This window comes from Aquarana catesbeiana, linkage group LG03 (assembly GCF_042186555.1).
Source record: "Aquarana catesbeiana isolate 2022-GZ linkage group LG03, ASM4218655v1, whole genome shotgun sequence".
In the NCBI taxonomy this organism is placed as follows: domain Eukaryota; kingdom Metazoa; phylum Chordata; class Amphibia; order Anura; family Ranidae; genus Aquarana; species Aquarana catesbeiana.
Window position 1 is genome coordinate 522315065 of NC_133326.1, and position 18587 is coordinate 522333651.

At 44.7% G+C, this 18587-nt stretch overlaps 1 protein-coding gene across 1 annotated transcript in view; it reads right to left on the minus strand.

Moving 5' to 3' along the window:
• Positions 1 to 14521, minus strand: part of CRY1 (cryptochrome circadian regulator 1) — an 87069-nt gene extending 72548 nt beyond the window's left edge. The window contains exon 1 of the mRNA XM_073621223.1: positions 13671 to 14521. Within this exon, the coding sequence (XP_073477324.1) occupies positions 13671 to 13828 (158 nt within the window). The 5' untranslated portion in view covers positions 13829 to 14521. The remainder of the gene's footprint in view (positions 1 to 13670) is intronic.
• Between the last annotated feature and the right edge of the window lie 4066 nt (positions 14522 to 18587).

Here is an 18587-nt window from a genome sequence, read left to right on the forward strand (position 1 = left end):
ACCATTGATTCTGACCAAATCTCCAACTCCATTTGCAGGAATGCAGCCCCAAACTTGCAAGGAACCTCCACCATGCTTCACTGTTGCGTCCAGACACTCATTATTGTACCGTTCTCAAGCCCGTCGGAGAATAAACTGCCTCCTGCTACAGCTAAATAGTTCACCATTTGACTAATCAGTCCAGAGCACCTACTGCCATTTTTCTGACCCCAGTTCCTATGTTTTTGTACATATTTGAGTGGCTTAGCCGTGTTTCCACATCAGAAGTGTGTTTTTTTTGGACACAATCTTTACATGAAGACTGCTTCTGCCCAGATTTCTCCAGACAGTAGATGGGGTGCACTTGGGTCCCACTGGTTTCCACCAGTTCTGTGCTGATGGCACTGTTGGCTTATCTTCCAATGTCAAAGGGAAGCAAGCATGTGTTGTCTTTCATCTGCTGCATTAAGTTTCCTTGGCTGACCACTGCATCTACATTCCTCAACGTTGCCAGTTTCTTTGTGCGTATACATATGAAAACTGCAGTCTACTTTGACATCTTTGAAAGAGACCTTGCTAATAACTATAACTACCATGTGTCTTGTTGCTGTGCTCCGTCTTGCCATGGTTAATGACCTGTGACCTTCCACAACCTCACCTTAGTAGCAGAGGTTGGCTGCTCCTCACCCAGTTTTAAGCCTTCTACACAGTTGTTTCAGGTAATGACTGTTTCAACCTACATGAAATTGAGGAGCATTAGCACCTGCTTGATATAATTGGTTAATCATACACCTGACACTAATTGTACAAAATTCTTAAGTTTGTGTAAGTGTGCAAGTGTAAGAACTGATGCTGGTTTGAAGCCAAAATGGTAGTCACACCAAATATTGACTTGATTTAGATTTTTCTTCTGTTCACTCACTTTGCATTTTATAAATTCATAAAAACAATTAAAATATATATTTTTGAAAGCATTCTTACTTTACAGCTTTTCTTCACACCTGCCTAAAAAATGTTTGCACAGTACTATGTAAAAATGCATTAATAAAAAAAGGTTTAGGTTTTAAAACCACTTTAACTGATTTGCACAATCTTGCTAAATGTGTGTCTTGGCAACAGAAGCACTGGTGTTAGGTGCAATCAAAATACATTTTACATAGTATTTAAAGGATTCATGAATACAGAGCACTGGCTTAACATTAGAATAAAACATTTCATACAAATTGATTTAAAACAAAAAGTTCAGCTAAGCATACAGACTTAAATCCATAGTACACAACACAAGAGGCCTAACAAAAATCAAAACACAAACAGCTGTTCACGGATGACTATGCGGCAAATTACACTATTCACAACAAAGTATTGTCTTCTAAACAGAGGTTGAGTATACAAATGAAAACCCAGCTCTGGGTTGAAATTACCCCTCACAATAGCCAATGAAATGTGCTATTGGGTTTGCATGCAAACAAGGCACATGCTGATTGAGCAGGGTGACAGATAAGTATACCAACATGCTGGCGAAGAAGGAAAAAGGAAGAAGGAGCTCCAAAGAGGAAAAATATGAAGATTAAAAAGGAAGGGGTGTGGTTTACAGATGATAGAGCAGGTCTTAAACAAGAAGAGGTGGGCCATATTTAAATTAGGGGGCGCACAGGTTTATTCAGGCCTAGAGCAGCACAAAACCTAAATACACAACTGCTGCTGACGTGTGTGTGTTGTCATGACAAGAGTTTGCTAAAGACCTTAAGCTGGGTATACATGCAGAGGTTTTTTGTTCAACCAGCGGGCTGAATAATAATTAAAAAAAAAAATAAAAAACAAACCAACACACACAAACCAAACTTCAGATCCCTACATCCACACAAGCCGTGTGGATGCAGGGATCCCCCATGCTGTGCTATTGTAGTCCGACATCAGGGACGGGGATTCTAGGCCACTCCAAATGGCGCATTTTCTTTTTCTGAAGCCAGTTTGTAGTGGATTTACTTCCATGATTAGGGTTATTGTCAGGCTGTATCACCCAGCTTCTACTAAACTTCAGCAGGCAGACAGCCATCCTGACGACATTATCCTGTAGGATATTTTGGTAAACTTGGGAATTCATTTTCCCCCAATGATGGCAAGTGGTCCAGGCCCCGAGACAGAGAAGGAAGCCCAAATCATCATTTTCCCTCCAGCATACTTCTTCACTGCTGGCATGATGTTTTGATTTTGGTAAGCTATGCCCTTGTTGTGCTATCATACATAGTGTTAAGTATTTTTACTAATCAATTCAACTTTTGTTTCATTAGTCCATAAATCATTTTCCCAGTAGCATTGCGGTTTGCAAAGGTGCTCTCTTGCAAACCTCAGATGCACAGAAGCTTCCTCCATGGTGTTCTGCCATGGACACCCTGCCTGTTCAAGGACTTCCATACAGTAAAAACTCATGAACAGGATGTTGCTAATTCCAGTGAGGTCTTCAAGCCTTTAGCTGGTACTTATGAGTTCTTTACCTCACTGAGGATTCTGCGTTGTGCCTTAGGAGTCACCTTGGCTAGGCACCCCCTTCTAGAAGAGTAGCCACAGTACTAAATTGTTTCATTTTCTAGACAATTCGTGTTAATGGTTCACTGATAACTAAACACTTGGGAATTGCTTTGGTATCCCTTTCCAGCCCTATGCAGATCAACTACTCTTGATCATGTGTCAGAGAGCTCCTTTTTGTAAGGGCATTGTTCACATCAGCTGATGCTTCTTATGAACAGCAATCTTAAAATGTCTGAGTATGTCTTATCAAAATAGCTCTAAACCACACCTTCAAAACTAATTTTATTCATTTGACTCAAGGTGTGCAAACTACTGACTAAATTATGTTTTAAAGGATATAGTCTATGAGTTTACTTTTTCCTCCAGCACTAAATGTTTAATTAGGGTGTGTTCAATGAAAGACAAGATAAATTAGAACTCTTAGTGTTTAATCAGCTTTAAAAAAGCTGAGCAGCAAGGGTGCTGAGCAGAGCGCCCGGAGCCTCACATGAGGGTGGGCAGCAAAGCAAGCCATGAGCGCGACCAGTGCTGTTTGGACTGAGGGGACCACCTGGCGTGGAGAGAGACTGTCATTGTGACTCAGGAGGGGATGTGTTGTGTCGGTGAGGTATCGTGTGTGATGCTGTCAGTGTCACGGTAAGAGTCAATTTCATGTACTATATGGAAAACATAAGAAAAATGCTTTAATATCTACCTTAAATCCTATTGCTAATCGCATATTGTTTGTAGCCCAAATGCTGAAATTTGCACTTAAACACCAATTTCGTAACTTTTGGAAATGTCAGTCAAAAACTTGGCTATGCCAGTAAATTTTGATCTGGTAGGTTGGCAACACTGATTGAGAGTGTATGGAATTGATACAAATTAAGCAAAAATTAAAATATAATTGGGAAAACAAGTTATAGCCTGCCATACAATTTACAATATAGAGAACAATTGTGAAAATGGATGTTTACATTGTACTTTTCAGTGCTTCTCTCAGTCACACTTTTGATCATATTCCTCTACTTTAACATTGAGAAATCACAAAATTTGACCCACAACTTACATGATTTCCAGAACTTTACTGAAGAAAGCAGTTTCTGATTCATAATGACAGCATTTCAACACAGTCTTTATCAACAAAAATGATAATGAACTAGCATTGCCCAAAGCCACCTTCGTTACAATTATGTAACAATATGAAGGCATCTTATTACACAGCAAGAAGGTTAAAAGAGAAGTATGTTTTTTTTTTTTCTTTTTGCTTAAAGCGATTGTAAATCTATTTTTTTTTTTAAACAGCATACATATCATACTTACCTCCACTGTGTAGCTCGCTTTGAACAGAGTGGCCCTGATCCTCGATTTCTGGGATCCCCCGGCAGCTCTTGCGGTGCCTCCTCACATCAGATAACCCCCTAGGAGAAGTGCTCTCCCTGGGGGGTTTCCTTGTGGGCACGCTCCTGAGTCCAGCATTTGCGTCCATAGACATGAATTCCGGACTTGGCCCCGCGTCATTGGATTTGATTGACAGCAGCGGGAGCCAATGGCTGCGCCGCTATCTATCCAATCAAGTGCCGAGAACCCCGGGCAGAGGGACAGCATGTCCTCGCCCTTGGAAATTCCAGGGCTCAGGTAAGTAAAATGTGGGAGCTGGGGGGTCAGTGACAGAAGTTTTTTCATCTTAATGCATAGGATGCATTTAGGTAAAAAAACGCGAGGGTTTACAACCCCTTTGATCCTAATCCTTAAGAGCTGCTAGTATCTACAAATCTTTCCTGCCCTCTAAGAAGTGCCCCGTTTCTGTTAAAATAGAGAAAGGGGTTGTAAACCCTTGTGTTTTTTCACCTTAATGCATCCTATGCATTAAGGTGAAAAACTTCTGTCACAGTCCAGCCCCCCAGCCCCCATGTGTTACTCACCTGAGTCCCGTAATTCCCACGCCAGAGGCGCGTTCTTCCCCTCTGCCAGTTGCCTCGGCTCTTGATTGGATAGATTGATAGCAGCGCAGCAATTGGCTCCCGCTGCTGTCAATCAAATCCAATGACACGGCGCCGGGGCTGAGTCCAGCATTCTGCATCTATGGACGCAAATGCTGGACTCGGGAGCGTGCCCGTATGATAACTCCCAGCAGAGCGCTTCTCCTAGGGGGTTATACGATGCGGGGAGGAGCTACCAGCATCGCCGGGGGACCCCAGAAGTCAAGGAGCGGGGCCACTCTGTGCAAAACGAACTGCACAGTGGAGGTAAGTATACCATGTTTAAAAAAAAAAAAAAAAAAAAAAGACAAACTTAGCTTTAAAATAGCTTTAATTACCTGTGGGAGGGTCTACAGACTTTCATGCACCGTCATACCGTCAATGGTCTGACTCTGGAGTCTGCATCCACCCACCTTCCTGTCATCTTGCTTGATTGATTGATGTTGGTTCTCTGCTCGTTCCCGAGACTTTATACAACACATAGAGCTGCTCCCCTCCTCCCCTCTCCCTCCTCCCTGTTGCAGAACGACCTCGGCACACATTCAGGAAAGCAGCAGGCATTAGTGAGTATTCTACTTTCCTGCTAAAATTATAATGCAAATAATACATTTTTAAAGTAAAACACTGGCTTTTTTTTCCCATTTTTTACTGGCTATTCAGATTGTTCTATGTGATTGAGGTCATGAAGCCTTACATGTACATATGCTTGGTTCACACTGCTAGGAGTACAGGGGATGGGGATAAGGGGACTGTATAGGAGTACAGGGGATGGGGATGAGGGGACTGTATAGGAGTACAGGGGATGGGGATGAGGGGACTGTATAGGAGTACAGGGGATGGGGGTGACAGGGATGACATCAGTGGCAGAAGGATGGTGGTGGGGGAATGGGATCAGTGATGGGAGGGATGATTTGTATGTACAATAAAGGAGACTCTGGGGACATATCGGGGGTCACTTTAGATGTGTTGTCAGTCTCCCCTCCTATTTACTGTACACATACAGGTATGCTCTCTACATATAGCACTGTGTTCATTTCAGAGAACAGACACAGGGTACAGGTCACTATGCTCCTTACCATGTCTCCTCCTCTGATATACACAGTGCTATGTGTAGAGAGAGCTCACCTGTGTTTATTGCTGGATATGAGAACTGTTCAGTGCCTCACCCCCATCGGCTGAAGGAGACGCTGACTAAAATACACAGTAAGCATTAGCACCCATACACCATACTTTCAACTCCCTATGGAATTACAGAAGCGATGGCACTTTTTCCTCAAATATTTGAGTAATATTCTGTTTGCTATGCGATTAAATTTCAATCTCTATTTTAACCACTTCAATACCAGCCTATTGTCAAATTACGTCCACAGATGGGATCTCCCATCCTGGGTGGACGTCATATGACGGCCTCGGGTTCCCGGCCGTCTAGGGGGTGGGGGCGCGTGCACCGCGTTGCTCGGGACCCGGTGCGTGTGCCCGGTGGCCGCGATGTCCGCCGGGCACCCGCGATTTCCCGTTAACCGGGCCGGACCGTGGATCTGTGTGTGTAAACACACAGATCCACGTCCTGTCAGCTCAGAGGAGACCGATCTGTGTTCCCAGAACGGAGGAACACTGATCGGTCTCCTCCCCTTGTGCGTCCCCTCCCCCTACAGTTAGAAGCATTCCCTAGGAAACACATTTAACTCCTCCCCGCCCCCTAGTGATTAACCCCTTCACTGCCTGTCACATTTACACAGTAATCAATGCAATTTTATAGCATTGATCGCAGTATAAATGTGAATGGTCCCAAAAATGTGTCAAAAGTGTCCGATGTGTCCGCCATAATGTCGCAGTCACGAAAAAAAATCGCGATCGTCGCTATTACTAGTAAAAAAAATAAATAAATATATTTTTTTTTAAAAATGCCATAAATCTATCCCGTATTTTATAGACGCTATAACTTTTGCGCAAACCAATCAATATACGCTTATTGCGATTTTTTTTACCAAAAATATGTAGAAGAATACGTATCGGCCAAAACTGAGGAAAAAATTTGTTTTGTTTTTTTAAAAATTGGGATATTTATTATAGCAAAAAGTAAAAAATATTGTGTTTTTTTCAAAATTGTCGCTCTTCTTTTGTTTATAGCGCAAAAAATAAAAACCGCAGAGGTGATCAAATACCACCAAAAGAAAGCTCTATTTGTGAGGAAAAAAAAGGACGTCAATTTTGTTTGGGTACAACATCGCACGACCGCGCAATTGTCGTTTAAAGTGCGACAGCGCTGAAAACTAAAAATTGGTCTGGGAAGGAAGGGGGTGAAAATGCCCGGTATTGAACCGGTTAATAAGCCAGCAATGATAAGTCAGTTAGCCTCAGTTATCAGTTTTAAAGGAGAACTGTTTGAGGCAAATCGGATTAAAGTTTGCATTCAACTGTCTTTTGGTGCAGGTATGACGATGATTGGCTGTTTCATATAATTCTTCACTCACATCATTTTATAAACAAGGCAGCACATGTTTATTATGGAGTCAATACATATGTGCCTTAACTGAAGTCAACAGCAAAGGATGTACAAAATGTTGGTGGTCAACAGCACTAGCACGTAGCGTTGCACACCTGGCATCCAAATTGTATATGACCTTGGCCAAAAAGTTTCTAAACCAGACACTAAATAGACGGTTAGCTTTGACAAAAAAAAAAAAATAATCCTGGAAGCTGATTGGTTTCAGTGCCCAGCTACACCAGTTTTTGCACTCTCCAGTTTTAGTAAATCAACCCATGTGTGTTCTCCTGACAGGGACAGCTCCCTGCACCACCACCACCCCCCCCCCCCCACCCCCCCAGACAGGAAAATACAATAGCTCTGTGGGAGGGATTCCCCCATCACAGTGTATTGATGGGGGAAAATCGATGGATTTTCTTTCCTGCAGCAACCTGAATATTGCACCGTCTATGTGAGGCTTAAAAGAAACAAACAAAAAAAACTATACATTTGTATACTTGATCACTAGCCTAATCATTGCCCTTACACAGGTCAGCGATACCCAGAAGTCATCCACAGCCAATAAACGCATGGGCATGACAAAAAAACCCTGCAATTAATTGGACCTCACATTACAAGAAACAAAACCAATATCACAACTTTTAGAATATGCCAGTCTGAACTGACTAAACACTTATGAAACCATTTACTTCCAGCTGAAATAAAAAACCCTGCAAACCTATGACCTTCACACATATTGAGTATGCATAAAGTAGCTCTCGTCTTACAGTGTGAACAAAGATAACAGGCCTAAAAGGTGACCAAGTTCACTGGTAAAATGCAACATTATACTACAACTTCAAATGGCATTGTCAAAACGGTGGATTACACAGTGGGTATCCTTGAATCACAGCAAGTTAGCATTTATAAAATCATTCTTTACATCCAACCCTCAAACATTAATATCAGGTCCCCGCTACACTGAAACTTTCAACCCAATACCTCACCAGGGTAACCATTTACCCTGGAAGGTAGCATTAGGTTATCATTTTTGTTTTCCGGTTATACCCATAGACAATATTAGTGTCACAAACTATACAAACCACAGGGAGAAGAGAGTTACCCCATGCTTGTACCCTTTAAATATATGACTAATATCTCAGATAGCTGAAACTGCAGTAGTAACTGGCAGACGTACTTGTAACAACTGCTAAAAGATTCTGTTTTTGATTGCACATTGCTCAGCATAGTTGCAGACTTTTTGCATCGAACAAGAGCAGGCATACAAAACATGTTACACCTTTTTACATAAGTCGGAATGGCTCTTCCTACATGTCACATTCTTTGGCTGTAGGGGAGGAGAAAGGTGTTGCTGCAATCCTTCTTGCTTTAAGATTTATTTAATGCTAACTGCATCTGCTTACTACTGTGCCAGATATGTAAAATCATGCCTGGGTTTCAGATGCTAAAGATACTTGGCTGCTGCAGTTTTTTTCTAGTAGGTGGATCTTTGCCATGGCTGGTTGCTATAATAAGGGCTATGATCCAGAGCAAGGCATCCGTGTTGGGATGACTAAGCAAACACTTGGCGAATCCATTGGTTTAGTAACAGCAACAGTGCCAGAAAGCACATACCTAGATACAACTGGCAAGGAAGAGTTTTTACACCATGAAGTCAGTGCTTCTTACAACATGTAGCCAATTATTTCAATGGACTATACAGGTCAAGTCATTTCTTAAGCCATCTCTACTGCTCATTATAAACTACAATATGTAAATACTAATATACTTCTAAAATACAAACATTGATAAACATGTGGCTTGGTATTAGTGGTAACTTTGTTACAGAAACAAACAGGCCACCTCATATAAATGTAGCAACACCATTTATTCTAAAAAGAACCAAAAAAGATACTTTGGAGGTAGGCAACCTTTTGAGCACAGTGTGCCAAAAAATGTTTTCAAAGTAATTGAGCGTGCCGATTTTATAACAAAAAAGTCAACTTCACACTCTCAATTAATAAAAAGGATTTTTTATAAAGTAAATGCTGTAAACTACTTTAGTAGTGAGAAAGTAACATCCTGCACTCTCACGCCTCAGATCAGCCCCAATTCCTGCAACTCGACACCTCAGATCACTGTACTACCCTGCACATCTGCCCCACCACTGTACTACCCTGCACATCTGCCCCACCACTGTACTACCCTGCACATCTGCCCCACCACTGTACTACCCTGCACATCTGCCCCACCACTGTAACCCCCATGCACATCTGCCCCACCACTGTACTACCCTGCACATCTGCCCCACCAATGTTGGTCCTTTTTGTATCTGCCTCACCACTGTACCTCCATGTACACCTGCTCCACCAGTGAACCATCTTCTCATCTGTCCTAACACTGAACTTATCTGCTCATCTGCCCCGCAACTGTACCTCCTGCACATCTGTCCCACCTCTGTTCCCCCTGCTCTTCAAAGGCCCCACCACTGTAACCCCCTGCTCATCTGTCCCACCAATGTACCTCCTTTCTCCTCTGCCCCAACACTGAACACCCCCCCCCCCCCGCTCATCTGTCCCACCACTGTAACCCCCTTCTCATCTGGCCCAACACTGAACCCTCCTGCTTTTCTGTCCCACCACTGAATTCCCTTCTCATTCCTCCCATCACTGTACCTCCTTGCTCTTCTGTCCCACCACTGTAACCCCCCTGCTCATCTGCCCCATCAATGTACCTCCCTGCACATCTGCTCCACCGCCGTATCCCATGCTCTTCTGTCTCACTACTGAATCACCTTTTCACCTGTCCTAACACATAACCTGTCACACCACTGTAACCCATTTTCTCATCTGCCCCACCAATGTACAGTGCTTTGCAAAAGTATTCACTCCCCCTGGCTTTTTACCTATTTTGTTACATTACAGCCTTTAGTTCAATGTTTTTTTAATCTGAATTATATGTGATGGATCCGAACACAATAGTCTAAGTTGGTGAAGTAAAATTAGAAAAATATATATCTAAAACTATTTTTTAGAAATAAAAAATTGATAATTGCCATGTGCGTATGTATTCACCCCCTTTGTTATGAAGCCCATAAAAAGCCCTGGTGCAACCAATTACCTTCATAAGTCACATAATTAGTGAAATGATGTCCAACTGTGTGCAATCTAAGTGTCACATGATCGGTCATTACATATACACACCTTTTTGAAAGGCCCTAGAGGCTGCAACACCTAAGCAAGATGCACCACTAACCAAACAAACACTGTCATGAAGACCAAGGAACTCTCCAAACAAGTAAGGGACAATGTTGAGAAGTACAAGTCAGGGTTAGGTTATAAAAAATAAATAAATATCCAAATCTTTGATGATCCCTAGGAGCACCATCAAATCTATCATAACCAAATGGAAAGAACATGGCACAACAGAAAACCTGCCAAGAGACGGCTGCACACTAAAACTCACAGACCGAGCAAGGAGGGCATTAATCAGAGAGGCAGCACAGAGACCTAAGGTAACCCCGGAGGAGCTGCAGAGTTCCACAGCAGAGACTGGAGTATCTGTACATAGGACGACAATAAGCCGTACGCTCCATAGAGTTGGGCTTTATGGCAGAGTGCCCAGAAGAAAGCCATTACTTTCAGCAAAAAACAAAATGGCACATTTTGAGTTTGCGAAAAAGGCATGTGGGAGACCCCCAAAATGTATGGAGGAAGGTGCTCTGGTCTGAGATCAAAGAAAATGCTATGTCTGGCGCAAATCCAACACATCCCATCACCCAAAGAACACCATCCCCACAGTGAAACATGGTGGTGGCAGCATCATGCTGTGGGGGTGTTTTCCAGCAGTTGGGACTGGGAAACTGGTCAGAGTTGAGGGAAAGATGGATGGTGGTAAATACAGGGATATTCTTGAGCAAAACCTGTACCACTCTGTGTGCGATTTGAGGCTAGGACGGAGGTTTACCTTCCAGCAGGACAATGACCCAAACACACTGCTAAAGCAACACTTGAGTGGTTTATGGGGAAACATGTAAATGTGTTGGAATGGCCTAGTCAAAGCCCAGACCTCAATCCAATAGAAGATCTGTGGTCAGACTTAAAGATTGCTGTTCACAGGTGAAATACATCCAACTTGAAGAAGCTGGATCAGTTTTTCAAGGAGGATTGGGCAAAAATCCCAGTGGTAAAATGTGGCAAGTACATAGAGACTTATCCAACTCCACTTGGAGCCGAGATAGTAAATTAAATGATGCAAATCCTCAAACAATCCATTGCAAGACACTGAATCTCCTGCAAATCTCTTACCTCTGTTCCCCCTGCTCCATCACTGTTCCCCCTGCTCTCCTGCCCCACCACTGTAACCCCCTGCTCATCTGCCTCACCAATGCACCTCCTTGCACGTCTGCCTAACTACTCTACCCCCCTGCTTTTCTGCTCCAACATTGAACCCCCCTGCTCATCTGGCTCGACACTAAACCCCCTGCTCTTCTTTCCCACTGCTGAACCTCCTCCTCATCTCTTCCACCACTGTACCTCCCTGCACATCTGCCCCACCACTGTACCCCCCTGTTCCACCTCTGAACCGCTCCTGCTCATTTTCCCCCCACCACTGTACTCTCCTGCTCTTCTGTTCCACCTCTGAACCCCTCCTACTCATTTTCCCCCCACCACTGTACTCTCCTGCTCATTTGCTCCACCGCTGTACCCTCTTCTCATCTATGATATGCGTGCTATGCAGAGTGGTGAAAGGAAGCAGAGAGGAGACACATCTACCTGTCCTGGCACACTCATCCTGCTAATCCACCTCTCGCATCCAGCCCACGTGCTTGTATGTGATGTCAAGAATAAAACTGAGACTTGCAGAATTACCCAACCAATGTGCGTTTACAGTAGTGTACAAAGGGTAGTATTCCATAGCAACCAATCAACTGAGTCAAGTCAGACCCATGAATGATGCTGGGGCTGATGTTTGATTATTGGACCCTTGCATTTTACTTTACTTAATAGACCACAAGTCTTATAACACATCATACATTTCTCATGTTAGTGGTCATTTGGGAACCTCAAAGAAATTGCAAGAACCACCTTTATTAAAAGAATATTTATTTTTTATAATTTCAAATTGCAGTTTTGCTAGAGCAGCCTTTTTACCCCCAGAAGAGCCCCTAAAATATTTTTATGACCCCAAGAAACCCCCAGCTAAAACCAATCATTTCACCAGGGGTCATTGAGAAAATGCCCCTTACACTGGTGGTCAGTAGGAAGAATGCAACCCTTGCTGACAACTAAAAATAAATTAGGTCAGGCTGCTGCTTTTGCTAGTATTAGCCCTGAACTATGAATACGCAATCAGAAGAAAGGTCAATCTTTCACAGCTCAAGGAGCAACCTCTGGAGGAACCCTGGCTAGTTTAGAGACTGAAAAGTCATTGTAAGTACATATAATAATAGAAAAATAAGTAATTAATCCTTTGTGACTTTTAATCTGTGCCCAGCCAGGAATCTGAAGACCACCAATGTCCACTGACCTGTGGTTGATGAACACTTTTCGAAAACTGGCTGCAACATTAATAGGAAATCTGTTAAGGATGGTAAAGGCCAGCAAGACTTAGGCCTCATGTACACTGCTGCTGGTACACTGACATTTAGGAGCAGTTTGGCATTTTCTTTTTCAACTGCTCCTGAACCCTCCTCTATGTTATCTTATCAGTACATGTACACAGGGTCATTTACAGTCATTTCTAGGCAGTTGATGGGTTCAGAAGTTGCGTTTAGAGGCATTTCAAGTGCCGAACGCTTCTAAACACAGTAACTCGTGTTGAGTTTACAGTTGTTTTTCATTGGCTAATTTTTTTTTTTTTTTTTTTTAACGCGGCATGTAAACACAGGAAAACAGAAGTTTTAGATGTGGGTTACTATCTGTTGAGTTAAATCGTTCAGGAGAGGTTGTAAAAACATCCAGTGTACATGAAGCCTTAATTCCCAACTCTCTGCTGGATTAAAACTGTGCCCTGCCATAAGTGTGGAGACCACCAGAGGCTTGTTGTGGTTGAGGAACACAGTCCTGGAAAACTGGCCTAAATATTAAATTACAAATCTGTAAGAAGGGCCAATGTCAAGTAAGTCATAATTACCCCCTCTTTCTTCATTGGACTCTAGTTGCTACAGGCTATCGCAACATACACTACTTCATTTGTCTTCATAACTTTCAACCTGTGCTCAGTGTCTGGGGACCACCAGAGGTCTGTGACCTGTGGTTGAGAAACCCTGTTCTGAAAAATGGGATGAATAAATTAAAAATCAGTAAGGACCACCAGTGTCCAGTAAGCCAGCTCTGTATTTATTGGAGCCTGGTTGCAATGAGTTATTGCAGTATGCACCTCAAGTCTTTCCCCCGTATTTTATCAGATAACCTTGTCTGAATCGAACCGTCATTGACTACCCCTGTCCTAAAGAGAACCCATGAAGACACAAACAGTTGTCACCATCATCTTGGCTTAACCAAAGAAGCTCTTGCCCTGGAACAGGCACACAACCAGAGAAGTTTTATAATTCTGACCTCCCATTGGACGTACATTTCCCACATTGGTGGCTCAGTACAGCCAAGGTGGCGAGGACAAGCCCAAGGGCTGCCCTTTTTGAAAACCAGGTCCACAATGTAAATGCCCATGATTCTATCTGTATGGGTCCTCCTAAAAGTTCATGGGGAAGGGAAAGAGGGGGTTCAGCTTACCTCCACCTGTTGATCCCCACATTGGACGATCCAGCAAACCAGGGATCCAAAATATAGACACATCGGACGGTGTCAGATCCTTGGATACACTCCCTCAAGGCTGGGTTGTCATGGAGTCGCAGTCCCTTCCTGAACCAGTGGACAGTATTCACCCCCATTTTTTTTTTTTTTTGCTTTTCTTTTTTTTTTTTAAATGTTGTCCAAATCAATGGCAGTAAGGAGAGGGGAGCACTAGAATAAAAGGACCCCTTGATATATCAGATGATAAAATCAAGTCCAGAACAAGCTCATAGTGTACAGCCTGAGGAACTTGGGGGGGGGGGGGGGTGTTACAGCAATAGCTGATGATGGGGCTTTATCCTCTGCGGTCCTGTGGAGAGGGGCAGCACGATGGAGGCTCAATGCGGTGTTTAGAGAAAAGCTGTGGTCTGCTTAGCATGGTGTTCACAGAGACAGAGGCGCTCCAGGGCTGAGAGGGTCCACCACTGATACCACCACCGTCTCCAGCTGCCTCAGCCAAGTGCGCACCTCTTGCACCAGCACACCGTGTCACACGTCACCTAAGCCCCACCCTCATCCCACGATTGGCTGTGCAGGCATCATGTGGGACTGCAGCCCTCACGTTTCTCTAGTGTGTTCTCCAGTCCTCCCCCTCCCCGTTGCGGGGGCGACACGGTGGTTAAGACCTCGGTGATGTCCGCCGCTCACCTTTTAGTACTCCGTCCGCGTCCTAACTACTCTTTCACGGTTCGGTGAGGGCAAAAGTCACTCTGCTGTTTAATTTCACTCAGTCTGTTCTGGCCGGTGACGTAGGGGCGGCCGGGAGGGGGGAAGCTGGGCGGGCCCTGGGATTGGGCCGCGCTAGGCAGGTTCCCGGATGAGCACGTGGATGAGGGCGGCTGGCGCCGGGCGCGCGCACACACTGCCGCGTGCACAGCGGGAAGACTTTCCGGCGGGAGAGGGCGGCTGTATATATAAGGAGGGGAGGGGGGAGCTTGACAGCGGCGGATGGACGGTGCACAGGAATAATCTTTGTGCCAGACGGACCGCGGTAATCCTCTCCTCCCCCAGCTTGTTGCTATAAGTAGCTGGCAGGCTGCTGGTTATGTAACCCTAATACTGGACACACCTGCCCCAGATCTGCTCTGAACAACATAACCTGGAGGGGGTGACTGGACCAGGGCCGTCTTTAATAGTGATTGGACCCTGGGCAAAAATGTTCTTGGGCCCCTCATGCAATTTCACTCTCCACCTGCTCTGAGACCTACAATAAATAGCTAGACTTAAAGCGGAGTTCCACACAAAAATGGAACTTCCGCTTTTTGGAACCCTCCCCCCCTCCGGTGTCACATTTGGCACCTTTCAGGGGGGAGGGGGGTGCAGATACCTGTCTAAGACAGGTATTTGCACCCACTTCCGGCATAGACTCCCATGGGAGTCTACGCCTCTTCCCGTCCCCACCGCGCTGTCTCCTGGGAACACACAGCTCCCAGGAGAGAGCGGGGACCATTTGGGACGCGCAGCGCGACTCGCGCATGCGCAGTAGGGAACCGGGAAGTGAAGCCGCAACGCTTCACTTCCTGATTCCCTCACCTAGGATGGCGGCGGCAGCTGCCGAGAACCGAGAAGGTTCTCGGCGTCCCCTGCCGACATCGCTGGACCCTGGGACAGGTAAGTGGCCATGTATTAAAAGTCAGCAGCTGCAGTATTTGTAGCTGCTGGCTGTTAATATTCTTTTTTTTTGGCGGTGTGGGTGAACCCCCCCTTTAATATAAGTTTACTGTATCAGATCAGGCAGCAATTACGATTGGTTGCAAGTATGAGGCAGCTGCTTTGAGCCCCACAACAATGACAGGGCCCAGGGCAGCTGCCCCTTTTGCCCTGCCTTAAAGACAGCCCTGGACTGGACATCTACTGAAGGGGGGATTGGAAGAGAGATCTTGGGGGTAGTCTGGAGGATACATCCCTGTGTGCTGTACTCGGGGCTGGTGCAAGGATTTTTGATACCCTAGGTGAAACCTAATTTTGCCCTGTCCATGTATACCCCATCTTATAGATTGCTAACATTTTGGGGGGTGGAGTCGGTTTCTGAGCCTGGAGGTGGTGGGGGGCATCGGTATGGTGCCCCTGACTGATGTGTGCTCTAGGATGGCGCCTATCTTGTAAATCGGTAGCGCCGACCCTGTATAGCAGATATGTACATAGATAATCAAGGCACTGATGATTAGTGCCAACTATGTGGAGTGCCACCTCTATCAGTGGGAACCCCTCATAATGGGCACAGCAGGTGTACGGACATGGGAGCTCAGCTTAGTTGGAACTCCTCATAATGGGCACAGCAGGTGTAAAGACCCCGGAACTCGGCACAGGGATGGTGGGAACCCCTCATAATGGGCACAGCGGGTGTACAGACCCTGGAATTTGGCACAGGGATGGTGGGAACCCCTCATGGGCATAGCGGTTGTACAGACCTGGGAACTTGGCACAGAGAAGGTGTTAACCCCTTATAATGGGCACAGCGGGTGTATAGACCCTGGAACTCAGCACAGGAATGGTGGACACCCCTCACAGTGGGTGCACAGACCTCTGGACGGGGGGGTAGCATTTACTAGAACTGATTGGCTGTATTTTCTTCCTGCAGCTGCTGGTGGAAGGGAGACAATACAGTTTTCAGATGCTGCAAGTGGAGAAAAATACAGCTCAGTTCTAATAAATTCTGCACCCCCAGGCTGCACTAGTATCAGCAGTAACCAGGAGAATCCATAGGGACTAGTATTGGGCAGCAGCCTGATCTGTAGGCAATGTTTTCCATGGGTGCTCACCAGCAGAAGAAAGAAACACAAAGAGAGCCAACACACTGACGGCCCTGCACAGCACTGATATCAGTAAAAGCATTGTGTAGCTGGACACTGATCACTCGCCCACATTCTCTGCTTCCAACCTGCAGCGCTGTGACCTGTGCAATGCGACCAGGGGAAGGGGTGGAACATCCCAGGGAGCTCGGGGTTATGAGGAAGAAGAGCTGAACTGAATGCTGGTATCATATCATCCTGTCCTGAAAGTTGCAGAAAGCTGAAGGAACTGTTTACTGTGCCATGTAATGAGCGGGCTGAGTGTGTGCAGAGCAGTCAGTGGGGTGGATGTGCTGCAATGTAAAGGCTTGGGGGTCAGTGGTGTGTAATAGGGAGGCAGTTACAAGCACCAGTCTCTGTATTTTCCTCCACTGGTGTCTCCTTATACACGGGATCTGCGGCTCCCCCCAGCTAGGACTTTATGTGTGTGTCGGTGCCCAGGATGAGTGTCAGGAGCTGGGCGGAAGACACTTCCAGGCTGCTCTGTGTATTGTTCATAGGAGTGGGGCGCAGATCGCTCTGTACTGCAGAGCGGCTCCACCAAAAATCTGCTTTCCCTAGTGACTGAGCCCCACCGTCTCCACACTTCTCTACCCCTCCTCGTGCTTGCCTGTCCTGTTATACTGACACATTACACACAAGGCTGTGTCATCTCCACACCAGAGAGCTGTGTATACACAGCAGCCACAGTTGCACCCTACGTGGCAATGCGCCCTAGGTGGCTGCCTAATCTGCCTAGTGGTAGCACCGGGCCTGGCTGTACTCACATTCATTCTTAGCCAATGTTTACATACAGTGGATATAAAAAAATCTATACACCCCTGTTAAAATGTCAGGTTTCTGTGATGTAAAAAAAATGAGACAAAGATAAATCGTTTCAGAACTTTTTCCACCTTTAACCACTCAAAGACTGGAACACTTGCCCATTTAATGACAAGGCCATTTTTTGCAATACAGCACTGCGTCGCTTTAACTGACAATTGCACGGTTGTGCGACGTTGTACCCAAACAAAATTGACCTCCTTTTCTCCCACAAATAGAGCTTTCTTTTGGTGGTATTTGAGCACCTCTGCATTTTTTTTTTTTGTGCTATAAACAAAAAAAAAAAACGACAATTTTGAAAAAAAAAAAAACAATATTATTATTTTTTTTTGCTATAATAAGTATCCCAACAAAAATGTAAAAAAAACTTCTTCAAATTTCTTCATCTGTTTAGGGCAATATGTCCTCTACATATTTTTGGTAAAAAAATTGCGACATTGCGGCGGACAGATCGGACACGTTTCACAATTTAGCCACTGATTACTGTATAAATGTCACTGGCAGGGAAGGGGTTAGCACTAAGGGGCGATCAAGGGGTTAAGAGCCCTTTCGCAATGCCAGCGCCGGGGCTTCGGTAAAGCGCCGCTAGTTTTAGCGGAACTTTACCATCATTTTTGCAGTGTTTTTTTGGGCACTTTGGCGGCGCTGCCCATTGATTTAGAAGAAGCTGCTTGCAGAACTTTTTTTGACGTCCTGCCAAAAACACCTCCAGTGTGAAAGGGGTCTTAGTGTTCCCTAGGGAGGTGTTTCTAATTGTCGGGGCAGTGTAACGACAGGGAATAGTTAGAGATCACTGTTCCTGATTACTAGGAACAACAGATCTCTCTCTACTTCCCTGACAGAACGAGAATCTGTCTGTTAGAATTAAATTATATGAGAATATATTAGTGTGCAGACCTGCCATCATCCTAATTAATGTTAGAAAAAATTATATGCAACAGCGTGCATATGGGGGACGCCCCTTTGAACTTTAAAGGCAGGAAAAAAGATGGTGAAAAAAATGCTTAGGGATAAAAGGCAAACATATGCCAACTTTATTGGTTTACAACAATAAAAAAAAAATAAATAAAAAGTGTCTAAAAGACAAGAGAATATACAGTAAAAAAAATAATTGTATTAAAGATGAGTTGATATAGGGCATATAAAGCATAAATAAATACTATCACCCAATGCCATCAAACCCAAAAGACCGACCCAAACGAAATGGGTGAAATGAGGGTAGGTGGCTACAGTGTGTATCCCA